The 24,073-nt window shown below is 38.9% G+C and overlaps 1 protein-coding gene across 7 annotated transcripts in view; it reads left to right on the forward strand.

Moving 5' to 3' along the window:
* MRTFB (myocardin related transcription factor B) overlaps positions 1 to 24,073 on the forward strand; it is a 293,387-nt gene that overhangs the window by 190,572 nt on the left and 78,742 nt on the right. Inside the window, exon 1 of one of the 7 annotated variants that reach the window (XM_024571370.4) lies at positions 13,573 to 14,439. The exons of the other annotated variants lie outside the window; for them this stretch is intronic. Within the exon in view, the coding sequence (XP_024427138.1) occupies positions 14,319 to 14,439 (121 nt within the window). The 5' untranslated portion in view covers positions 13,573 to 14,318. Of the gene's footprint in view, positions 1 to 13,572; positions 14,440 to 24,073 lie in introns of those variants that run through there. 7 annotated transcript variants of the gene reach the window in all.

Genomic DNA, 24,073 nt, shown 5'->3' on the forward strand with positions numbered 1-24,073 from the left:
CATTTTGACAAGTATGAGGTGATTGATATGTTTCCTTCTAGCAAGTTTTATAGTTTTGCTTCTTCTGTTTTAGTCTTTAATCTATTTTGAGTTTATTCTTATATGTGGTGTAAGAAAGTAGTCTAGTTTCAGGTTTTTTTGTATGTATCTGTGAAGTTTTCCCATCACCATTTATTGAAGAGACTGTCTTTACCCCACTGTATATTCTTGCCTCCTTTGTCATAGATTAATTGGCCATATAGGCGTGGGGTTATTTTGAGAGTTGTTTATTCTATTCCATTGATACATGTATGTGTCTGTTTTTATGCCCGTACCATGCTGTTTCGATGATTTGTAATATAGTTTGCAGTCAGGTGGTGTGATCCATCCAAATTTGTTCTTCTTTCTTAAGATTGCTTTTTCTAGTTAGGGTCTTTTGTGGTTCCATATAAACTTTAGGATTATTTGTTCTAGTTCTGTGAAAAAGGCCATTGTTATTTTGATAGAGATCGCTTTAATCTGTAGATTGTTTTGGGTAATATGGACATTTTAATTATGTTAATTCTTTCTGTTCGTGAGCATGGTTTATCCTTTTATTTATTTGTATCTTCTTCAATTTCTTTTTTTCAAGATCTTATAGTTTCAAGTATAGGCATTTTACCTTCTTGAATAAATTTACCTGGTTAAATTTATTCAGGTATTTTATTTTTTTTGATGTAAGTGTAAAAGGTTTTCTTAGTTTCCCCTTCAGATAAGTTTGTTATGGTTGTATAAAATGTAACCAGTTTCTGAATATTAATTCTGTGTCCTGCTACTTTACTGAATTTCTATATTAGTTCTAATACTTTTGGTGGAATCTTAGGGTCCTCTCTATGTAGTATCATGACATTTGCAAATAATGACAGTTTTAGGGGTTTTTTTCCAATTCAAATGTCTTTTATTTCTTGTTCTTGTCTGATTGTTGTGGCTAGGACTTCCAATACTATATTGAATAAAAGCAGTGAAAATGGTCATCCTTGTCTTGGTTTTGATCTTAAAGAGAAAGCTTTCAGCTTCTCACCATTGAGTACGATGTTAGTAATGGGTTTGTAATACGTGGCCTTTATTATGTTGAGGTACATTCCCTGTAGCCCCACTTTGCTGACAGGTTTTTTTTTAATCAGGTTGTTGGCTTTTGTGAGTGCATGCATGGATGTGATCAGATGATTCTTACCCTTTTTTATGTAGTATATCATGTCAATTGACTTGCAGATAATGCATCCCAGTAATAAATCTCTCTTGATAATGGTGTATGATCTTTGTAATATATTACTGAATCTGGTTTGCTAATATTTTGTTAGGTATTTTTGCATCTGTGGTTATTGGGGGTGTTGGCCTGTTGTTACTGTTTTTATTGTTATTGGTACTGTCTTTGGTTTGGGTGTCAGGGTTGGCCTCATAAAATGAGTTTGGGAGCCTTCCCCCCTCTTCAGTTTTTTTGAAAGAGTTTGAGAAGGATAGGTACTAACTTTTTTGTGAATGATATAAAATTAACCTATGAAGCCATCTGGTCCAGGGCTTTTGTTTGTTGGGAGTTTTTTGTTTACAGATTCAATTTCATTAGCTATTATCAGTCTGTTCACATTTTTGTTTCTTCTTGTTTCAGTGTTGGAAGATTATATTTTTCTGAGAATTTCTTTATTTCTTCCAGGTTGTCCAGTATTTTTGGTATAAAATTGTGCGTAGTATTTTCTTATAATCCTGTGTATTTCTGTGGTGTCATTTATCACTTCTCTCTCATCTCTGATTTTATTTTTTGGGTTCTCTGTTTTTCTTGATAATTCTGGCTACAGGTGTGTCCATTCTGTTTACCTTTTCAAAGAATCAGCTCTTGGTTTCATTGCTCTTTTCTATTATTTATTATTTTAGTGGGGTTTTTTCCAATTATAGTTGACGTCCAATATTATTTTATATTAGTTTCAGGTATACATCATAGTAGTTAGACATTCATTTATTTCCCCTCTCATGTTTATTGTTTCCTTCCTTCAACTCACTTTGAACTTTGTTGTTCTTTTTCTAGTTCTTTTAGTTATAGAGGTAGATTGTTCATTTGAGATTTTTCTTGTTTCTTGAGATAGGCATGTAATGCTATGAATTTTCCTCTTAGGACTAGTTGGTTGTGTCCCCTAGATTTTGGATTGTTATGCTTTCATTTTCATTTGTCTCAAGGTATGTTTTGATTTCTTCTTTGATCTCACTGTCAACCCATTCATTGTTTAGTAGCATGTTATTTAGCCTCCACGTTTGTGTGTTTTTCAGTTTTCTTCTTGTAATTGATTTCTTGTTTCATACCATTGTGATCAGAGTAATTACTTGATATGTTTTCAGTCGTAAGTCCATCACTTCTAATGTGTCATTTAAGGTCACGGTTTCCTTGTTAATTTTCTGTCTGGATGACCAACCCATTGATGTCAATGGGGTGTTAAATTCCCCTACTGTTACCGTATCACTGTTGACCTCTCCCTTTGTGTCCATCAGTATTTGCTTTATATATGTACGTGCTCCTATATGGTGTGTAGGCATTTTGGAGAGTTGAATTGATTCCTTTATCATTATAAAATGCCCTTCTTTGTCCCTCGTTTTCAAGTTTTTTCCTGATGTATTTGTACTCCCACTTTTTTCCCACTTACATGAAGTATCCTTTCCATCCTTTTCATTTCAGTCCTTGTGTGTGTCTTTCACTCTAAAGTGGGTCTCCTGTGGGCAGTATACATGTGAGTCTTGGTTTTTATCCATTTTAACCCTGTGTCTTTCGATTGGAGCATTTAGTTCATGGACTTTTTTTTTTTAAGATTTTATTTTGTTTTTAGATAGAGGAAGGGGGGCAGAAAGAGAAGGAGAGAAACATCAGTGTGTGGTTGCCTCTTGAGCACCCCAAACTAGGGACCTGGCCTGCAACCCAGGCATGTACCCTGACTGGGAGTCGAATCAGCAACCCTTTAGTTCACAGGCTGGTGCTCAATCCACTGAGCCACACCAGCTAGGGCTAGTTCATTGACATTTAAAGTAATTATTAATAGGAATGTAGTTATTACCATTTTATTAATTGTTTTCTGATTGTATTTGTAGTTCACTGTTTCTTCTTATTCTGTTGCTCTCATGTTTGTTAATGACTTTCTGTAGTGTTGTGTTTGGATTTCTTATTTTACTTTTTTTCTTTTGGATTTTAGAGAGGAGGAAGGGAGGGAGAAAGAGAGGGAGAGAAATGTCAATATGAGAGAGAAACATTGGTTGGCTGCCTTTGGCACACTCCCCAGCTGGGGACCAAACCTGTAACTCAGGCATGTGCCCTGAGCAGGAATCAAGCTGACAAACTTGTAGTTTGCAGGGTGATGCCCAACCAACTGAGCCACTCCTGCCAGACTGGATTTCTTACTCTTTATTTCTTGTATATCTCTTATAGATTTTTGGTTTGTGGTTACCAAGTGCTTCATGTATCCCAAAGGATGTTTTTGGCAGTCTGTTTTAAGTTGATGGGCTCTTAAGTTCAAACGTTCTAAAATCACTGCAAGTTTTACTCTCCCCTTACAAGTTTATGTTTTGCTCATTTTTTCCTTTTTTTGCTTGTGCTTGTTTGTATGAATCCCTTAATTTATTGTTGCACTTGCCCATGATCTTCCTACCTTTGCCTTTTGATCTTTGTAATAGTTTTATAGCTGGTTGACTCAGTGTTTTTTTTTTTTCCTAAGTAGGTGCCTTTTTCCTATATTTTCTTATTCATGTCTTTATCTTTTCTTCCTAAAGATGTCCCTTTAACATTTTTTTGCAATACTGGTTTACTGGTGATGAATTCCTTTAGCTTTTTCTTGTATAGGAGACTCTTTATCTCTGCTTTGGCTCTAAATGATAGCCTTGCTGGGTAGAGTAGTCTTGGCTGTAGGTCCTTGCTTTTCAACTTTGAATATTTTATGTGAATTCCTTCTGGCCTGCAAAGTTGCTGTTGAAAAATCATCTGACAGTCTTATGGGAGCTTCCTTATTATACATGACTGGTAGTCTCTTGCTACTCATAGGATTCTCTCTTTGTTTTCAACCTTTGGCATTTTAATTATGATGTGTCTTAGTATGAGCCTCTTTGGCTTCATCTTGTTGGGACTCTCCATGCTTCATTGTTTTGTATTTCTATTTCCTTAACAGGTTAGGAAAGTTTTCAATCTCTTGCTCTGTCTTTCTCCTTTGGTTCCCTTTTGATGTGAGTGTTGTTATGCTTGATGCTATCCCAGAGGTTCCTTAAACTATTCTCTTTAAAATTCTGGGGTTTTGTTGGGTTTTTTTCCCTGTTCCAATTGGGTGTTTTCCATTACCTTGTCTTCTAGATTGTTAATTTGATCCTGTGCTTCATCTAGTTTTTACTGATCCGCTCTAATGTATTTTTTTTTCATTTCAGTTATTGTATTCTTCATTTCTAACTGGTTCTTTCTTATGGTTTCTAGCTCTTGGTTGAAGTTCTCATTGAGTTCATCTCTTCTTCCCCTGTGTTCATTGAGCATCTTTCTAACCAGTGTTTTAATCTCTGTATCTGGTAGATTGCTTGTCTCCATTTTGTTTAGTTCGTTTTTTTGAGTTTTTGTCCTGTTCTTTCATTTGGGATATGTTTCTCTGTCTCTTTATTTTGGCAGCCTCCCTCTATTTGTTTTTATGTATTAGGTAGATCTGCTTCATCTTCCAATTTTGACTGAGTTGCCTTATGGTAAGTGTCCTGTGAGGCCCAGTGATACAGTCTCTCTGTTCACCTGAGCTGGGTGCTCCAGCAGTGTCCCTTGTGTGGGTTGTGTGCACCCTCCTGTTGTAGTTGAGATTTGATCGCTGTTGGCATGGCCCTAGGTGGGGTTGACCCTCAGGCTAACTGACTGTGAGGGTTAGCCATGACAATAGCAGACCTTTTTTCGGGGGGAAGTGGGGACTGACCTCAAGTAGTGGGAGTCTTTTTGGCAGGGTGCTGGTAACAGCCAGATTCATCCTTAAGGTATGTCATTTGTTGAGCTGGTTTGGTGGTGATCTGGTATAGTCTGAAGCCAACTACCTGATGTGTTGATTATGAAGCCTCTTAGGAGGGGCTTCAGTGCAGTCCAAGGTGAATTGCCATTTGTGTCCAGCTTGATGCCACCTGGTGGGAGCCACAAAGGGAAGTGGTTTGACATTTGTGCTCTACTTGGAGGTGTTTGCAAGAGTTTATGCTGCAAACCAAGGTCGGCCTCCACTAGTGCCAGGCTTAGGACCCTTTGGTGTGTAACATGATCTGAGCTGAGGCCATCTACCACTTATGCCAGGATTTGGCTGTTTAGTTGAAGTTGCATTCTAAGAAAACACTGGTTGCAGCTTATGCCAAGCTTGGGGCCACCTGATGGGAGTTACAGTGCAAGATGAGACCGGTTGCCATTCGTGCCAGACTTGGGGCCTCTTAGCAAGAGGTACAGGGCACAATCAGGCCAGCTGATGCTTGTTTGGGGTTTGTGTACCTTTTAGAGATTTTAGGAAAGTCAGCAGCATGAGCAGAGGCAGGCCACTTGTTTTGAAAAGCCACTGGAAGCAGCTTGGGTGTGCAAGTTGGGTGAGGCCAGGTCACATGGCATCACCAGGGTGGGACCATGTTTGCCAGGTTAATGGAAAGCTCCTATTTGGCATTCACCTGCACCTGCCAGCTGGTTGGGGGTAAGGGCTCACAAAAGGGCAGTGAGGCATACCAGCACCTCTGTCGCCTGAAGGAGTTGCTCTGACTTCTGCTCCTTGAGCCCCTAACCCTTAAGCTAGTCAATTCAGCTCCTTCCTCTATGTCCCTGGTGCTTTCTCAGCTATAGCACAGAGCAAGTTAATTTGTGACCAAGTGAGTCCATGCATAGGCCCCTCAAGAGGAACATCTGGTACTCCAGAAGCCCTTCATCTCACCTGGACACAGTGCCCACAGGTTTGCACGTCCAGGTGTTGGGTGGACTCCTTCTCTATACTGGGACCCCTCATTCCCCAGGGTGGGCCTCCACAGCCTAGATACTCATCCCTGTTCTTAATCACCACACCATATGTGTGAGAACAGCACGTTTTGTGTCTCCTCCCCTCCCACCAGTCTCGTCATAGCTTCTTTATATCCTTAATTATAGAATTTCTGTTCAGCTAGTCTTTAGGTGGTTCACAATGATGGTTATTCTATAATTTAGCTGTAATTTTGATGTGATTGTGGGAGGAGGTGAGCACAGAGTATACCTGCTTTGCCCTTTGGACCAAAGCTAACCTAGTGTTGGTTCTAACCAATTCTTAGACCCTACAGCTGACTTCTCGGCAGTCACTTGGGGCAGGTTTTCTATATCATTATTCCAGTAAGTGAAAAAGTGTCAGCAGGGTTCTCTGCATGTATAAGCCAATAAGTGAAATTTCAAGTAGTAGGAAATGACTGGAAGGTATTAAGTGCCAAACCAAAGAATGATGAACTTTACCGGCACCCCACTTCAGCCTTAAAGTGTGTGGGTGGAAAATGTAGAACTCGTGTGTGGTGTTGTGGTCAGTGAGCTAGTCTGCGTAGTGCGTGTGTGTGTGTTGCCAGAGAAATCCCAAACCTAGGAAACATGCAGCCATGGAGAGTAACAGACAGGGGAGACCATTCCAGAAATCAGCCCTAGCGGGCAATACCATTCGGGGAGCACCTAGTTTTTGTCATCACAGAAAGCATCCGCTGCTGTCTTTACATTTCTGTGCACGAGGCGGCCACAGAACAGAGGTGTTGCCACTTTTTCAAGATCTCACGGATCTCACAACCGAATTTGTTAATTCTAAACTTGTTCCTTCCACAACGCCATCCTGCCTCTAACCTTCATAAATCTGTCTGTAATCTTATCCTTCTGAAATTAAGTGACTGATTTTTCTTAATACATGCCTCTGAAAATCACAGGTAAATTTAGTAAAAAGTACAAAAAGACATGTAGACTTTTGCTTTTAGTGAAAAGAATGTTGGAGTCAGAAAACCAGTATTAAAAGTGTGTTCTGTAGCAGAGCAACTTAAGAGCACAACATTTCATGTTTGAACTTCAGTTTCTTTTTTTAAAATAAACAAATATTAATACATGTCTACTATATTTTAGCTGCTGAGGATTAAAAGATCCTCAAAAGATATGCTGACTTGTAATCTAAAATCCTTATCACAGATGGCAAACATTTATTAAGACTTTCTCATAGTGGGTTTCCTACATGCAGTTCACTCTTACTATCCTATTTTGTTTTCAACAAAAAGCCTAATTGGAAAGCCTAATAGGAAAGCCTAACTGGATTTCCTTCTTGTAATTCTCAAAGGGGTGAAAATTGGTTCTTGGAGAATAGGCAAAATTTTTTTAATGTATAAGACACAGATAGATAAATATATATTTATATATATATAAAACATAAACAGATGTGGTAAATTTGTGGTATTAAAATTTCATGGAAAGTGATTAGGAAAATCATTCCATAAAAAGGGTTAGGAGATAGGGACAATGATGTAAAACTGGTTGAGAAACACTATGTAGACAGGTTTTTGTTGTTGTTGTTATTATAAGTGCTGACCTCAACATCACACTGATCATAACTTAATAATATGCCTTCTAGGCTTTGCTAGGATTTAACCCTATTAACTTTTCATTACTCTCTTCTATCTCTGCTAAACCTTTAAAGCTGTGATCATTTCATTCTCCCTCATATTCCATAACTCGGAATGTGAGGAAGACCGCGCTAAAGATACGTAATCTAAGGGGAACTCTTTGTTGTAAACGTTCCAGCCAGTGGTCTGTACTGATATAAGGAACTATAAAGTTCAGAAACAGAGAGAGGATCTAGTGCCTTGTGCTCCGTCATCTCGTGATCACTCACACTAAAGACCTGGGCAGAGATGACGAATGGCATTGGTCGTTTCTGTGCGGAGAGTCAGGTCACTTCAGTGCAGGGGGCTGTCATGCTGTGGCGACCTGACTAGGAATGAGCTGCCTCACCTGCCGCTTGCCCCAGCCCACCTGAAGTTTTCTTCTGTCAGACTGAGCAAGGTTAATCAGCAGACCATTAATGGTGAAACTCCAATCCTGAAAACCTCCCAGAGATACAGTTCCTGTCTCGGAGAGGATGGAGCAAACACGAGAACATAGTGCCATCCGTGCCGAGATTGTATTCTCGGGTGATGGACGATCAGCACAAATAACAAACCAAGTAGCAGGCTGTTTTGCCCTGTTGTAGTGCGTAGTTATGCAATGTTTAATAGTTAAGCAATATTTAATTGCTTAAATCATTGATACTCCTTCAAAATCTTCTTATCTTGGAAATGGCAGAAAAATGTATTCTTCATGAAACAGTGGCTCTCATAAGTGCTAATTTGTCCATTTCTTTATATTCTGAAGTACTATATGTTTGATATCCACATATTTTTTTTTTATTGTAAAAATGAAGGACTTAAGATATACTGTCTGGTTTCAGGTACAGCACCCTTTAATCATCCTTTTAAAAAAAATATTTTAAATTATCAGGATCATTAAATTGGGGGTAATAATTATTAAATTATCATTTATCATTATTAGATTTATCATTACCATTTAGTAATTATCTAAAGATATAGTATTTTGTAGTAGTATTTATAATGTTAAAAAGGAGAAAGTTAAAGATCAAATATATATTTTACTCAAAATGTAGTATCCTTAGGAAAAAATTAAGGTGTAACCTAGACTGAAGTTTTTCTCCCTAAATGCACCCAATCTAATTGACTATATCTGTGTAAATTTTGTAATGCTGTAGCTCACACTGTGTGCAGGAAGCCCCAAAGTGTACCCCGACTTGCTTCAAAGATTGCCTACTTGGAGACCTGTTACAAAGTACAAAAATGTGGAAGGTGGAAAGAAAAAAGGCAGTGCCCCTCAATTGCAGTATCAGGGGAGCCCCAAGAGAAACGAGACTCAATATATTTAGCATTCTCTCTGCATTCTGTGACTGTTTACTTTATTCATTACTCTTGAAAGTTTTTACATTGGTGAACATTTCCTATTTGGTGATATTCTGAGGTTTTTCCTTATTGAAATCCAGCATCATCACAGCAATAATCTTTTTTATCACCGGTTTTATAAACATATATTGACTCTGCCAAGTTTTTAGTGTAGGTCCCTTGAGCCTAGTTTGTTTCTGTTCTGATTCCCTGAAGCCTTTTTTGGTTTGTTCCTAGTCTCTGAGCCATACAGTTTTTCTCACGCTTATTAAATATCTGTAGTGAGAAAATTGACTTGATTTATGCTACTCACTTTCACACCAAAACAGCTCTTTTGAGTTTGCATACACACAAACCCTGTGGGAGCAAATTTATCATAGCCAAAGTGACTTTAATCACCTATCACTTGAAGTTAAATGTCACTCATGACAACAGAGCCAATGACACTGAAGGTGATGTAGCACATATAGTAAGGAGCAAGGGCAGGCCCGCTGGAAAGCAGTTCATATAACAACTGTGGGCTTCTCTGACTCAGGGAGAATGCAAGTCTCCTTCCGTCCTTTGTTCCTTATTGAATCCAAAAGACATTATGTGGGGCCAAGCAAGGCAGCTGTTCTGTGGGAGTGGGGGAGGTGACCTAGTATAGGGCTTCAGAGCTGCGTAGGATGGGGAGACATCTGCATAGGTTTTGGCTACAGCAGTGCCAATGGGGTGAACAGGGTATTCATGAGTGGGGTGGCAGAAACCATGGAAAACAAGGTTCTTGTTATAGAAGAGGGTTACAAATATAGAAAAGAGAGAAAATTAGAGTGATTCTGTGATATTGGATCAGAATTGGAGGCATCAGGGTGAACTCATGGTTTTCAGTATACATAGGTAAATGTAGATGTATATATTTAAATATAGATCTGTATTTTACACCTATCAGTATGTAGAGATGTGTGTGTGTTTGCACACATACATACAAATGAACTCACAGATTATTTCCTAACTAAACCTACAGAAAAGTCTGAGAAGGGAGTAGTGACACCCTAATAGCTGTGAGCATACCTCACATTCAAATCTTGGTTTCTCATCAGAGCAGGAGGCATATAAGGTAAGCCTGGGACGTTTTGTCCAGAAAGTGAGAGAGCACTCAAAGCACACAGGGTCGTGATAATTAGAAACTGAAACCAACCTCGAAGTTGTACCCACTGGCCAAATCTGGAATAATTAGCATCAAAATAAATGATGATAGAAATGTGTTATAACCAATTAAATAAAATAGAAATCCATAAGTACCTGCTAACATAAATAGATACCATAAACCAGATAAAGAAAATTATTTTTCTTATAGTAGGATGTGCCACTAGTAACTGTGGAAGGGATGATAGCAGTTTTAAAATCACCATTTGGCAGTCATCAGAGTAATAATTCAGCCCCACAAAATAATTACAAAGAGGTAAAGTTTTACAATGAAGAAACCTGGCCACTACCACCTTAATTAATCAAAATAATCATTATCAGTTATGAGACAAATGGAATTTTTGCACCACCTAATAGGATACAAAGAACACATCATTACTTCTATGGTATTCCTGCCAAAAATATTTCTGCCATACCTAAATCTAATCATTAAGACACATCAGACAAACTCAGATTGAGGGTAATGCTACAAAATAACATGCCTATCATCTTCCAAATTCGAGGAAAGAAAAGTCCAGAAAGACAGAAGGGAAGGTAACTAAAGAGACTCAACAGTTCAGTGCCATACATGATCCTGGTTTGGATCCTTTTGCTGCTGTTGTCGAGACAGTTGGTGGAGCTCGAATGGAGTCTGTGGATGAGATGGCAGTGACATATCAATGTTAATTGCCTGATATTGATGGTTATGTTATGGTTGTATGAGATTGTCCTTGTTTGTAGGAATTAACCACTGAAGATAGAGAGGTATCATGTCAGAGCCCACCTACAGATGGTTTAAGGGAAAAAATGTTCTGTGAACCTGAAATTATTTCCATTTTTTTTATCCTCACCCAAGGACATTTTTTTCATTGCTTTGAGAGAGAGGGAGAGAGGGAGAAAAAAACATCGATGTGAGAGAGAAACATGGAGTGGTTACCCTCTCGTACAAGCCCTGACAGGAAATCGAACCCACAACCTGAGAATGTGCCCTGACCAGGAATCAAACCTGCGACCCTTCAGTCCCCGGGACGACGCTTTAACCAACTGAGCCACAATGGCCAGGGCTTAAATCTTTAAAAATAGCAAAATAAATGCTCTGCCAGGCGTATTCACCACTAAAGAAATTATATTCTTTCAAAACTACAGAGACAAGACTTTTGATATAAACCTGCAACTGGACAATGTGTTCATTATTGAGAGTTTTGATATTTATCAGATACAAAAACAGTAAATTTACAGAGGATTTTTAAAAGAGAAGTTTTGTTTTTTAACACATTCAGCACATGTGCTATACATACACACAACACAAAACCAGTGAAGAATTTTAAAGTTTCTGGTGTAGCTTGTATGTACTCGGGTCTCTAAACTTGTGGCCTAAAATCATTTGGTCAGGATTTAAAGAACAACATCCTGAAAAAGAGATTGTTGGAGTTTATTGTTTTCTGTTTACTTTTTCTTTTTCATTTTCACTTGAGGACATTTTTTTTTTTCATTGCTTTCAGAGAAAGAGAGAGGGAGGGAGAAACATCAATTAGCTGCCTTCTCACAGGCACCCTGACCCAGGAATTGAACCCGCAATCTGGCTATTTACCCTGACTGGGAATCAAACCCACGACCCTTCCATTTTCGGGATGATGCTCCAACCAAGTGAGCCATACCAGCCAGGGTGGGGTTTATTTTTTTTTTATCATTTCGCAAGGTAATTACGAATGTAAGCCCTGGAGCAAAGCTTTCTGTTTGTAATTCTGGCCACCACTTATAAAATGTAACCTGTATTTTTCTAGGCCCCAGTTTTATCATCTGTAAATCAGGATAATAATGTTGAACTCATGGGTCAACAGAATAAATGACATAACATATGAAAAACACTTAGACTGTGGCACATTGTAAGTACTGAATAAAGGTGTCTTCTGCTTTATTATTTCAGGAGAATTTAAAATGCTTTCATAAAAGCCTTCTTGTATGATTATGTTGGCTTCCCTCTCCCCCTCCAGGAAGAGAATTACTAGGCCATCAAAGTTATGTCCTCTGCTGTTAAACTTGTCCCAAGATCCAACTAAAGCCTGGAAATAGAGCATGTTTTAAAAGACAGAAGTCATTGCAATGCAACAACAACAAAAAAAAGACTTGGGCTTTGGAGAACTCAGATTTGTTAAATTCCAGACCTGCCACTTACTAGCTTTGTAACTTTGGTCTTGGTCTGTAAAATGTCTATAATGTACAAATAATCTTAGAGATCACAAGGACTGTTGGGTTAAATGAGATAAACTTTGTAAAACTTAAAATAAAATGACCACCCTAAAGAATGTCTTCAAAAAATGATGGTTATTTTTCGTACTCCTTTAAAGGTGCAGGAACAGTTAATTTAGAAGAATAAAGGTCTTAGGATCAGAAAAGTAGCAGAGCATCTGAGGGCAGTTTTGAGGAGTGTGATAAGCTTATTGTGCCTGTTTGTTCCTACAGAGGTTTAGACTACCAACGACGGGCTTAAATTGCTTCAGAAGGAATTTCAGTTGACAAGAGACATGCCATGTGTTGTGTAATCCCATTCTCAAGAGACGCTGGAGAAGGATAGATAACTATCTTTCTAGAACAGCACGGGTTTAGTGCACAGCAGCCTTGAAACTGGGGACAAAGGATAGACTTCATCTAGTTCCCATCTGTGTTTAAATGGTGAAGAGAGTATTGACTTTTCTGGCTCTAAAAATGTAAGCCTTGCTTTATCCCACAGAAGGAACATGTCAAAGTGTTTTCTTTTAAAGAGAAAATGTGCTCCTTTAGAGAACATGTAGTTGTTCGTCTAAAATTAGTGCTTCTTGGTCATTGATGTAGGACTTCTTTAGAACTCTTGAGTATTATTAAAGGAAGTTTTCCTGTTGCACTTTCTTCTGCTTTAATTCGTTCACTCAATCATGCAACGCGTATTTATTGACAACTAATATTCCTGGCACTCTGCTAGATGTTGGTTATGAAAACGTGAACAAAACATTCCTCATGGAAGAGGATTCAGTCTACTGCCCTTACAACCCCTAATGGGCTTTATAGGAGCTCTCTGCAAAGGAGCATACTTTGAGTCATTAAAAAATTAGATTCTTTTGGCTACAGTTACAGTTGGCTATATGCTTAGAGCATACAAAAACAGGCTTGACTCCACATGTTCCTGGGACTGCCATCCCTAGAGATTTCCTTCGAGCAGCATCCCTTGTGTGTAGTCTGGACAGCAATCTGTGACCTGCAGAAGAGGTGCCCGTGGTTGAGGGTGCATGGGGAAATTAAACTTGGGCTGGTCATGGGTTGAACATTATAAAATAGAAGCTTTCAGTGTCTCTCCTTTTAGTACAGGGGAAGAGATTTTTCCTTAGAACCATCATGGCGATGTTAACTCTCTCAGCCGACTAGCGGCACAGAGGAAAAGTGCTGCTCAGGTCTGAACTGGCGAGGCAGAAAGCTGCAATGACAGTACATGTCCCTGCTACAAAGAGCACTGCTTTGCCAGGAAGAGCCAGACACAGTAAAAAGCACAGCACAAAAGAACTTTGGTCGTGCAATACCTCTGTTTTTATCCAGATAGGCTAGTAGCATGTTTATTCAGCACAGTGCCTCTGCTGAGATAAGACCTGCTTCCATCAGATGCCCTGAACTGCCGTTTGTTTAGCTGCAGAACTTAATGAGTAATGAATGTGCTTGTCTGGCTGATAGAAAGTATTTCCACAGACTGCGGCTGTGTTTATAGAGAGCTAGAGAGACCACAGGCAGCAATTTGTCGTCTTAGGTATCAGCAACGTCTTCTCTTTTAACAACTAGAGGATTTATTTTTAACAGCTTGACTCAGTGTTTGTCAGATGATTTGGACCATCAAACTGCAGATTGAAGTGCCCAGCACGGGGGAAGCTGGAATGGCAAAGGAAAGGGGCTGGCTGGGAAAAGGGGTGGGATTTCAGCATCACCGAACCTCCAAGGCTCTGCCTCCCAATGTGGGAGAGAGTTTAGGGCTTCCAGCGGCATGAGTGTCTGTGCAGGTCAGGCTGGGAACTGAAGGCTGATTGATGGGTGCCTTCAGCTGCTTAAAGACATAATTGCCCACTGGTGATTGGGGTATTGTGAGGAGGCTCCCAGGACCCAGGGACCAGAGTATTTTGAGCACCAGCCTCTGCTGTTCGGCAAATTGAGCTCTTCTCCTGCTTGATGCTGCCTCTCTCCAGAAGCCTCTCATCATGATCGATAGCTCCAAGAAGCAGCAACAGGGGTTCCCAGAGATTTTAACTGCTGGGAATTTCGAGCCATTGAAAGAAAAGGAATGCCTTGAGGGGAGCAACCAGAAAAGTCTCAAGGAAGGTCAGTGTTTCTTTGGACAGGGCCAAAACTGCCAAATTCCTATTCCCATCAACCAGGCTGAGCGTGTTTGTCTGAATACTGTGCCGTGTCTCTCTCTGTTTCCTGCTGTATCTTACACGGTCTGAGTTCTTTGAAATGAAAGCTTAATGCTGTTCTTGGTAGCTCTCTCTAAAAATTCATTAACCGATAGAACTCTAGGGATTTTGCAGTAATTAATACCATCAGGGGATTTAGGAAGCCAGTCCTCACTTCACTAAAATCTTTCCAGGTTCATTTTGTACGTTCTCTCATGTTCTCCAATTTTTTGTCCTTCTCCCCACTCCAGGAGGGGCCATTTCTTTTTCAGTATTATTCAGAACACTGCTTCTTTTAAATTTACAAACACATGATTCCAGGAAAATTAATTTTTTCCAATTAACATGTTTATGGCTTTTATTGTTTAAAACAAGGAAGGTAGCTATCTTTCTCAATTATATCTCAAAACAATTGGTTTAATTGATTATAGTGCATACTGCATTGTTTTGTTTTTAAATACACATTGCATAGTTATGTGGTTTCATAACAAAGCAAAGAATAAGCCTAAGAATATTGTTAATTATTGTTAGTGGCCACTGCAGAGGTACCTCTCTGATTAGTTTAAGGAAATGGCCCAAGGAATGGATGGGCATTGCTGTCCTGTGTCCTGGCATGCTGAGTGTGACAAGACCAGGGCACCCTGTGCTCTACTGTAGCAGCTGGAGATCAAGGGCTATGGCGTAAGAAATTCAGGATCTACACAGAATAAGTTTTTCCTAAATTTGAGCTACGAAGATCACCTCTCTCAATACTTGCTTAATTTTAAATTTGATTTTCTAATGTTCTTTGGGAAGCAAAACCCCACAATAACGTCTTTTGCATTTTATCTGCTTTCAGCTCATACCATGAGCCACCCCCTCATCTCTCCACTCGCTCTTGCTCATCTTATAGAGACCCAGAGAGTAAAGGTAGAGTTATCCACCTAAGCAGAAGTTTGAGCTTCTTCCAAAAGAATATTCCTCCTTTTCCCCCTCATTTAGAATATAAGCATGACAAGTTGTAACAGATTTAAAAGATAATAAGAAACAATAGGTGGACTTGCTAGAGTTGAGCTAGTTTTGAGTGTGAGTAGAAAAAACATGTAGATGGAAGCAAACGACACACAGGGAGGTATAAATAGCTGTTGCCAGGCACCAGACAATGGGGTCGCCTCTGCCTGTGCACAGCGGACCTTCCCACAGGTTGTTACAGAGGCAGTACTGGTGGAGCTTTCAGGACACATTCTGGAGATTCACTGAGGGGACCTTAAAAATTTTTAAATCATTCACTTAAAAAAAAAAAAAGCTAAGAATTATCTGTGCATCATTTACGTCAAGTTCAAGTGTTAAGCTACTATTACTACCTTAAATTTAAAACAATTTTTGTGAGAAAGAAATTTTAAAGATAAAACAATTTTTGTGCTATTTGAAAAACTGAGAAAGTAGAGGAAAATGGAATAGGAAAAATTTTTAAATGTCACAACAGCAGAATATGATAAAGGAGCATAGAAAGCAAGGATTCAAAATACAAAAACAGGATATAGGGGAATTATCAACAGGAACAGCAAAGTAGAGTTGAGATGATTACATAATGCATAGATTGTTTCCCTAACAATCGCGACTATGCTTTCCGTTTATACACGTGCAATAGTGTAGTGTCAAAAGAGCAAAAGCATGGATTCTCAAGTGAGACGTATACTTGAGATCAAATCCCAGACATACCATTTTCTAGCTCTGTGACCCTGGACAAGTTGTATACAGTGAGGAGAAAATGTATGTACTTCATAGTGTTTTTATGAAGTACCTGGTTTAATGCCAGCTTACCATCCCTCTTCTTATTTGGTTTTTTAACCCTTAATTATTTTCCTCTTCTATTTAAAATTAAATTTTTGAGATCCTATGTATATTGACAAAACATACAAGTATTCTATATTTTAGTGTCATGTAAATTCATGGGCATAAAGAGGTAAGGGGAAAGAACTTTCATATTTTAAAACACTCCACAGAAATGACTGGATGATAAAAATTCATCTATCTTACCACAGTTGCACTGAACTGGGTTTTGCTTTCTATCTCAACAGACTGTATTTCCACTCATTTTCTGGTACAGATAGAGCTGAGGGTTTAAAAAATAACAGAAGAGACTGGGGGTGATCTGTTAGTGAAAGAAGATTAAACCTGGGTTTACTTAGAACAGAAAAAATGAGAGAAATTTTGAAGAAAACTACTTTATTATTTGGAGTATTATGAAAACACCTTGGTTCCTATGCAAGATTGAACTCGTGAAATTCAGTTTTCACAGTCACTGCCTACAGATGAAAATCAATGGTCAGCTTTGCAAACTCGTAGAGTAAAACAAGGGACAGGACACTGTAGAACTTCATCTGCTTTTAAGCACGGGGTCAGAGGTCAGTTTTATTAATCCACGCAAGTTGGCTGCAGTTGTTAAAACACTAAAACACCCTAGAGTCTAGTTAGATTCTATGCTGTTTTGTCATAATAGGCAAATATGTAAGTGACTATTAGTAATGTCTAATGGTTTGTACCTTATCTGTTAAGAGACACAAAATATTATATTTCACATCAACTGTGTTTGGTTTTCCATTCATTTTTGGCAAAGTTGATTTTTGTTTTTGTTTGTTTTTTTGGAAGAACAACCTTTGGGATTATTTGTAATGTCTGGGTCACAGTGTCTGGGTAATGAGGAAGGACAACCTTGGGTCCATTTAGTTCTAATCAGAGACACAGCTTATCTCACTGGTGTTTCTAACATGTATCTACTCTAGGGGCTGGAAGTCCACTCTGTTTCTCAAGTAGTTGGTCTAGTTCTTGCTTATATTAGGATATTTAAAAATTCTTGCTATTCCTGAGAGTATTAGTTAGCTGAAATTAGTACTGGGGGGATAATAGACTTTGCAAGCAAATAATCATAGATTTCAAGAGTTTATATGATATCTTAAGAAAAAAATTTAGTAATACCTGTTGAAAATGTTTGTGTCTACTGCCTATAAGTAGTTGTCATCACATGCCAGAGAATCATTTGGATAATAAAGCATAACGCCTCACAGTTTTGTTAATGCTAACTTTTGATAAATATCAACCTATGTGTGTAGTTGGAGAATTTAATTATTTTTTGCTTTAGGTGACAATAGCAATAAATGACATGAATTCTGATCAAATTCAAAATAGGGAATTTTCCTTAGACTAGTTTCTTTTGTCAAAGCAGCAGTAGGGAATCTCAACTTTTGACTAAGCCACAAAAGGGTTAGAACATTTTCAAATAATATTCAGCATGGATGAGATATAAATTTAATTTCTGATTCTACAGCTAAAGAAGGATATTACAAATCACTGACTCCACAACTTAAGAATTAATAATTATGAAATTTTCAGAGAAACTCAGATAAATTGAGATGACAATTCAGATAAATGGCTTGATAAGAGTCATTAAGATAACGAATCATAATGCCAATGCTACCAGCTACTCATGTTCCATATTTATCAAGACAAAATGGTAGCAAATAGATGTAAAGGAAAACTGATGTTCAATGTACAGAGCTCTCTGTGGTAAAAAGGAAATACCACTGAAAGAAAACGGGGTTGTGTATGAACTACCTGGACTAAACTAACTGCTCTAACAACCCCCAAACTCAAGTGTTTTTTAACCAATTAAAGTGATTTCTTGATCAAAATATAGCCCAAGGTAGATTGGACAGCTGTCTTAGTCAGCTGTCCTCCAAGAAGTGACTTGGGCATCTGGGCTTCTTTCATTGTGCGGCTCGATTGTAGGCGTGGAGGTAGGAGTTACAGATTTGGGGGCCCACACTCCCAATCTGGCACAGGCTGGTTAATAACAGTTGAGATAAAGTATGTGAAAGTTTGTGGTACGTTGCCTATAGACAGTGTAGTAGGTTAATGTGGTGCACTAGGGCGTGGCTGTAATAGACCCATTTATGAAAAAAAAGTGCACCTTTGTCTGGTATATTCTGAGTAATCCAATCTGGGGAAATAGATTAAATAAATACCTTTATCGAAGCACCAAAACTTTTTTAAGTGATGGAAATTATCTCATGCATACTCTATCTTTGCTGTCCTTTGGCCACATGTGGCTGTTTAAATTTAAATTTAAAATAAAATGAAATAAAATGAAATACAATTTTCAAAAACTCAGCCCCTTAATTACATGCGATGAGCCACATTTCATCTAATCAGAAGCCCTGTGTGGTTAGTGGCTACTGTACTGAGCGGTGTTGATTATAAATCATTTCCTTCACTGCAGAAAGTTATATTGAACAGCACTTCTCCACACTTCCCTCCTCCATGCCTTTGCTCACAGTGTTTCTCTCACCCCAGTTTTGCAGGTCCAGAGTCTCTTTAAACCTAATCCCCATGCCATTTGCTGAAGAAAGTCACTTGATCCTGTCAGCTAAAAATAATTTCTTCTTTCCTGTATATTCCTGATAAATTTCTCTGCATTACTTTAAGACATTTCACCTTTTGCCATTATGGTATATAGCTGTACTATGTTCATTATCAGACCATAGTATTTCTTGAAGATAGAATCATTGTTTGGATCATTTTAATACCTCACCCCCAGAGTCCTGCTTCTCATAGACACATTATTATTATGCAACAAGTCTTTAAAGAGTATTATACCCCCCTCCCTGCCTTCTTAAACAGTATAATTTGAACTATTACCTTCAGGTACAATTTATAATTTAATTAGAAATTAATGGCTAGCCCAAAAAATAATGTATCGGTGCCTTTAGGCACTATTCAGGTATATAAAATAATTCGCCCATGCATAGAATGATCCCTAGATCATTACTAGATTACTAGAACTCTTAATTCTTGTTTGATTTTTGTCATCTGCTACTTCCAGTTGCTCTCCCTCTTCTGATTTGCTGCTTCTGATCTTCTTTAAAGTAAGCAACAAATTAACAAAATGTAATAGTGGAATCCTGATTCTGTTGTTGATTCAACTACAATGTATTGAGCCATAGACTGAGAAATAGGCAATTGAAATAAAGCACACCACAAAGCCTTCTAAGTAAAGCACACGAATTTTGCAACATCTATTCTTATTTATCTGGAAATTACTTCTTTCTTTGTCCCCTGCCAGTGTTCTACCATAATTGAAAGTGTTATACAAGTGAGATATCACTAAATTAATGTTTTTTAAAGATAAATTTAAAAAGTAATGTATGGTACATACAATAAGTTTAAATAACATATAGGTGTGAAGGAAGAGGTAAAAGATTCCTCTTCCCAGACATAATTCAATGTTTTCTTTTTAAATGGGCACATGCTACTTTTGAGATGAAATTATATAATTTAGTTTATTAGAAATAATTTCATTTGGCAAAACTTGAGTGTTTCTACAGAGCATCATGACAGAAGTTGTAAACCTCTTTAAGCCATAGCAGTGATAACAGAGGAGTTAAAATATGCACACACGTAAAGATGCTATAGCAGAAAACCATGTAGCTTTGGTCTAAATGAGTGAGGATTACAAAGTGTGAGGGCCAGGCCTGTCTCTTGTGCTCCAGACCTGTAAGTCATCTACACCACTGACATCTCCAGTGGGCCCCGTAGTATAATACTTTTGTGAGACATATCCTCCAGTGAATGGCATCTCTCTACCCATTGACCCACACCAGGAACCTAAATGAGAGTAATCCTCGACCCCTTCCTTGACCGCCTCCTCATCACCAAATCCTATTACCAAACTCTACCTCAAAAAAATATTTCATTGTCCACAGCACTGTTTCACCGTGGGTACCACCCTTCCTGAAATAGAGTTTTTGTAGAAATCTTTACTCAAGTAAAGATAGACCTGTAGCTGATCCCTCCCCACCCACTCTGGCCCACTTTACTGAATGAGGTCCTGCCTCTGTCTCAGAAGCATGTGGGTACTTCTCTCTCCCTCCTGCTATTCTCTCCCAAATGCCTCTCCCCGCCCACCCCACCCCCCACCCCATTGGCCTAAACAGCTGTAACCCATCCTTCCACCTGCATCATCATGCATGGCTGCTATATTAGAATAGCACACAAGTAACAACAGTTTGGGTTCTCTCTATGTTTAAGGGGAAGATGGGCGTGTGTGTGTGCACACACCTAGGTATAAACATGAAGGTCTGTATGTAGACATGCATGTGTGCGCGCGCGCGTGTATGTGTGTGTGTGTGTGTGTGTGTGTGTGTGTGTGAAAGAGAGAGAGAGAGAGAGAGTCCCACTCCTGAATCCACAAAACGGGAAGAAGGACCGAGATACTGAGCCAGGATGAATGACCTCGAGAGAGTAGCATGTGTTTACTATTCTGGGAAAAATTAGAAGTAAAAAACATTGTTATTTTCCTGTTTCATTGTTAGTTGCCCTTTTCTTCAGGGAGCCTCCCTTAGGAATTTACATTGAGACATTTCAAAATCTTTTATACAGCACACATTTTCCCATTTTAGAGGAATTAGGAGAGAGCTTGAACCCATGAGCGCCCCTGCCTATAGCTGCACATTGGAATTCTAATAGAGTGGTAGAATGTAGAATTTATGATTGCCCCCAAAATAATAAAAATAAATATTAGCTTGTTTTGGAATCATACAGGGTAAGAAATGTAGAAGGTCAGGTGTAGAACCAGCATGTTCTTACAGATTAAAAATTGTCAAAAAAATCAAGTATTGTTTTAACCTCTTTACATTGCTGGTGGTCAGGCAATTAAGTGGATAATTTTGCTTGTGGAGTGTTATTTATTTGTGCTATACTTGCATTTATCCCACTGTGTACTTTATTTTCACTACTTTTTAACCAAATGTGATTTTTTAAGTGTGTATGTGTGTATCTTTCTGCCTGCACCAGTCCCCTGGCTTGACATCACGTGGTTATGCCACGAGAAGCACACTTTAAATTCATTCCAACTTTTGACAAAAAGGAGAAGGGAATTTGTGTGAAGGTATGATCAGTTTAAAGAAACATGCCCCATTTTTAGCAGTCTGTTTCCATGGTAACAGAAGCAGCAGCCAACCAGAGTTATCAAAGTGCCTGTAAATTTCCAAGGCACAGTGTTGAAAACATTGTCTTTCTCACCTCATGCTGCAGATTAATGAGGGAAACCTACAGTGTGGTAGCCTGGACTGCTAGCATTTTAGTTTCTAGGGCATTTCTGCTCTGTAGTTCCTCATCGAGGGTAAATCCTGCGTTCTGTGACCTCCTTACCAGCAAGGGTTGGTCGGTGGTTTAGAATTCTGCAGTTCATACCACCTGCCTCTTCCCCTACCCTCCCCACCCCAGTGGACTTCATAAGGACACAGCAGACTTCCTGACTTTGTAATAAAAGGCAGTATTTTCTAAGTTGTCTTAAGGCCCAACTTTTTCAAACACCTGTGTGTAATTTTTTAAGTTAACTTTATGGTTTCCCTCCCTTTCTTAAATGGAACATAATCACAGTATAAAAGTTGCTGATCAGAGTGCTGTTTGCTCTTCGCCGTGCCTGAGACGTCGGGTTACGTGCACACCGGGTGACTCTGCCGTCTGCTCCAGGCAGACAGCCGTGATGGAAGGTGGCTGAGTCGGTACAGACAGCACGGCTCCCACAGGACCAACCACCAGTTTGGTTTGGGCCTCTTTGCTTTCTGTATTTTACAATGACTTGAAGAATCTTATTTTTTTTAATTGGCAAATTAGACCCCTGAAAAACACAACCAAAGTTCTGTAATCTTTGGCTGCTATTTTTATCATCTATGAGAGTAGTACTTGTGTTTTTTCTCTTTAATGCAGCATGAATTTCACATTAATTTTAAGTGGAGATGAAAAGAATTAGTGTCTACTAGGTTCCAATGGTGTTCTTCACTCCCTTTCTTTGTGCCTGCCCTTCTTGTACCCTGCAAAGCAACATAAATGGATTTTGTCTTCTGCCACCACCATCGGTTCACAAATACTCTGAGCCTCAAATTCGTACAACAAAGCAAAACAGTGTTGGTTCTGCCTCATGATAATCACTTGCCCATAGAAAATCCTTTTGGTGATTTATTCTTAAATTTGGCATAGCGTTCCCTTTCCTTAGAAAATTAAGTATACCATGCAAAATTGAGTAAAATATGTTTATTAAAACATGTATATGCTAAGCATTGTAGAGAGTGCTAGAATATATGATGAGGTCTGGAAGAGAGGCATGAAAAACCCCACCAAAACCTAGAATTCAGTGTGACCAGGAATACGTAATGCAATTGTTTCTGTAGTTACTGAGTCAGTAAAAGGTGACGGCACCATTTGTGGTTAATGGTGGTAAGAGGGAGGCTGAGTGGGAAGTAAGAAAATCTAATTACCATGTAATTAGTTTCTTTTTTTTAAATCTTTTAAAACTGCTTTTATTTTAAACTCTTAGGTGTGGGGGCCAGCCCTACAGAATTCCATGTACACACATGTCACATATATACACATGCACACATGGACTTACATATTTTATACGTGTGGGTACTCATACACACATATGTGTCTGGGTGTACTTAAAGGTATGCAGCCTAACATTGGAAAGCAGGCTTCCCCAAATCCAAAACAAAAATTCTCTAAAAGACCACACAGAGGAGAGAGTCTGGGAGTCCGCTCGTCCCTTGTCACAGCAGCCGTTCTGTGTGTGCGCGCCTGCATGTCCTTGGTCTGGCGGGGTGGCAAGGGAAGCAGTGCCGTAGATGTTTTCCTAGGCTGTAATTACTTTCTTAAAGTCTGTTCTAGTAATTGCCTTTTTAAAATTGAATTAAAAGTCACATGAGATAAAATTAACCGTTTTAAAATGAAGCAATTCAGGGATATCTAGTATGTTTACAATGTTGTGCAACCACATCTCTGTCTAGTTCCAAAGCGTTCTCCTCACCCCGGGAGAAAACCTTGTAGCCATTAAGCATTTACTCCTACCCTCTCTACCCCCAGATCCTGGCGACTAGCAATCTGAGCTCTCTGCGAGTCTACCGGTTCTGGATATTTCATATATCTGCAATCATATAATATGTGATCTTTTGTGTCTGGTTTCTTTTACTTAGAAATGCTTTTCAGGTTTATTCATGTTGTAGCATGTACTGGTATTTAATTTTTTTTATGGCTGAATAACATTTCATTGTACGGAGTGACCACATTTTATTTATTCATACATCTGTGGGTCTTTTCCCACCTTTTGCTGTTGTGAATAGTACTGCTGTGAACATATGAGGTCTCTCCAGAAAGTATCCGGCCATGTACTATGAAAATTAGAGACATTTATTGAAGAAGATACAAGAAACATTGTATATGGGACAATGATGCCACAGTCCCCTTCAAAGTAGACACCCTGGGACACCACACAGTCCTCCCAGCATCATTAACAGCTGCAGCATGATGTTCCTTATGCTGGGAGCAGAAGCCACAGACCGAATTTTGGCGTGACACATTTCATGCTGAGATTCTGATGAAAATCTCAGACACAGTAGTTTTTGGAACCCCACATCAGCTTCTAGTCCTCGCACTGTCAGTAGCCACTCTTTGTTGATTGCAGCCCGTGCGCATTCACCATTCTCAGGTGTTCTGCTTGTTGCAGGCCTTCCAGAAAGTGGGCCACT

This window comes from Desmodus rotundus, chromosome 1, assembly GCF_022682495.2.
Source record: "Desmodus rotundus isolate HL8 chromosome 1, HLdesRot8A.1, whole genome shotgun sequence".
Classification (NCBI taxonomy): domain Eukaryota; kingdom Metazoa; phylum Chordata; class Mammalia; order Chiroptera; family Phyllostomidae; genus Desmodus; species Desmodus rotundus.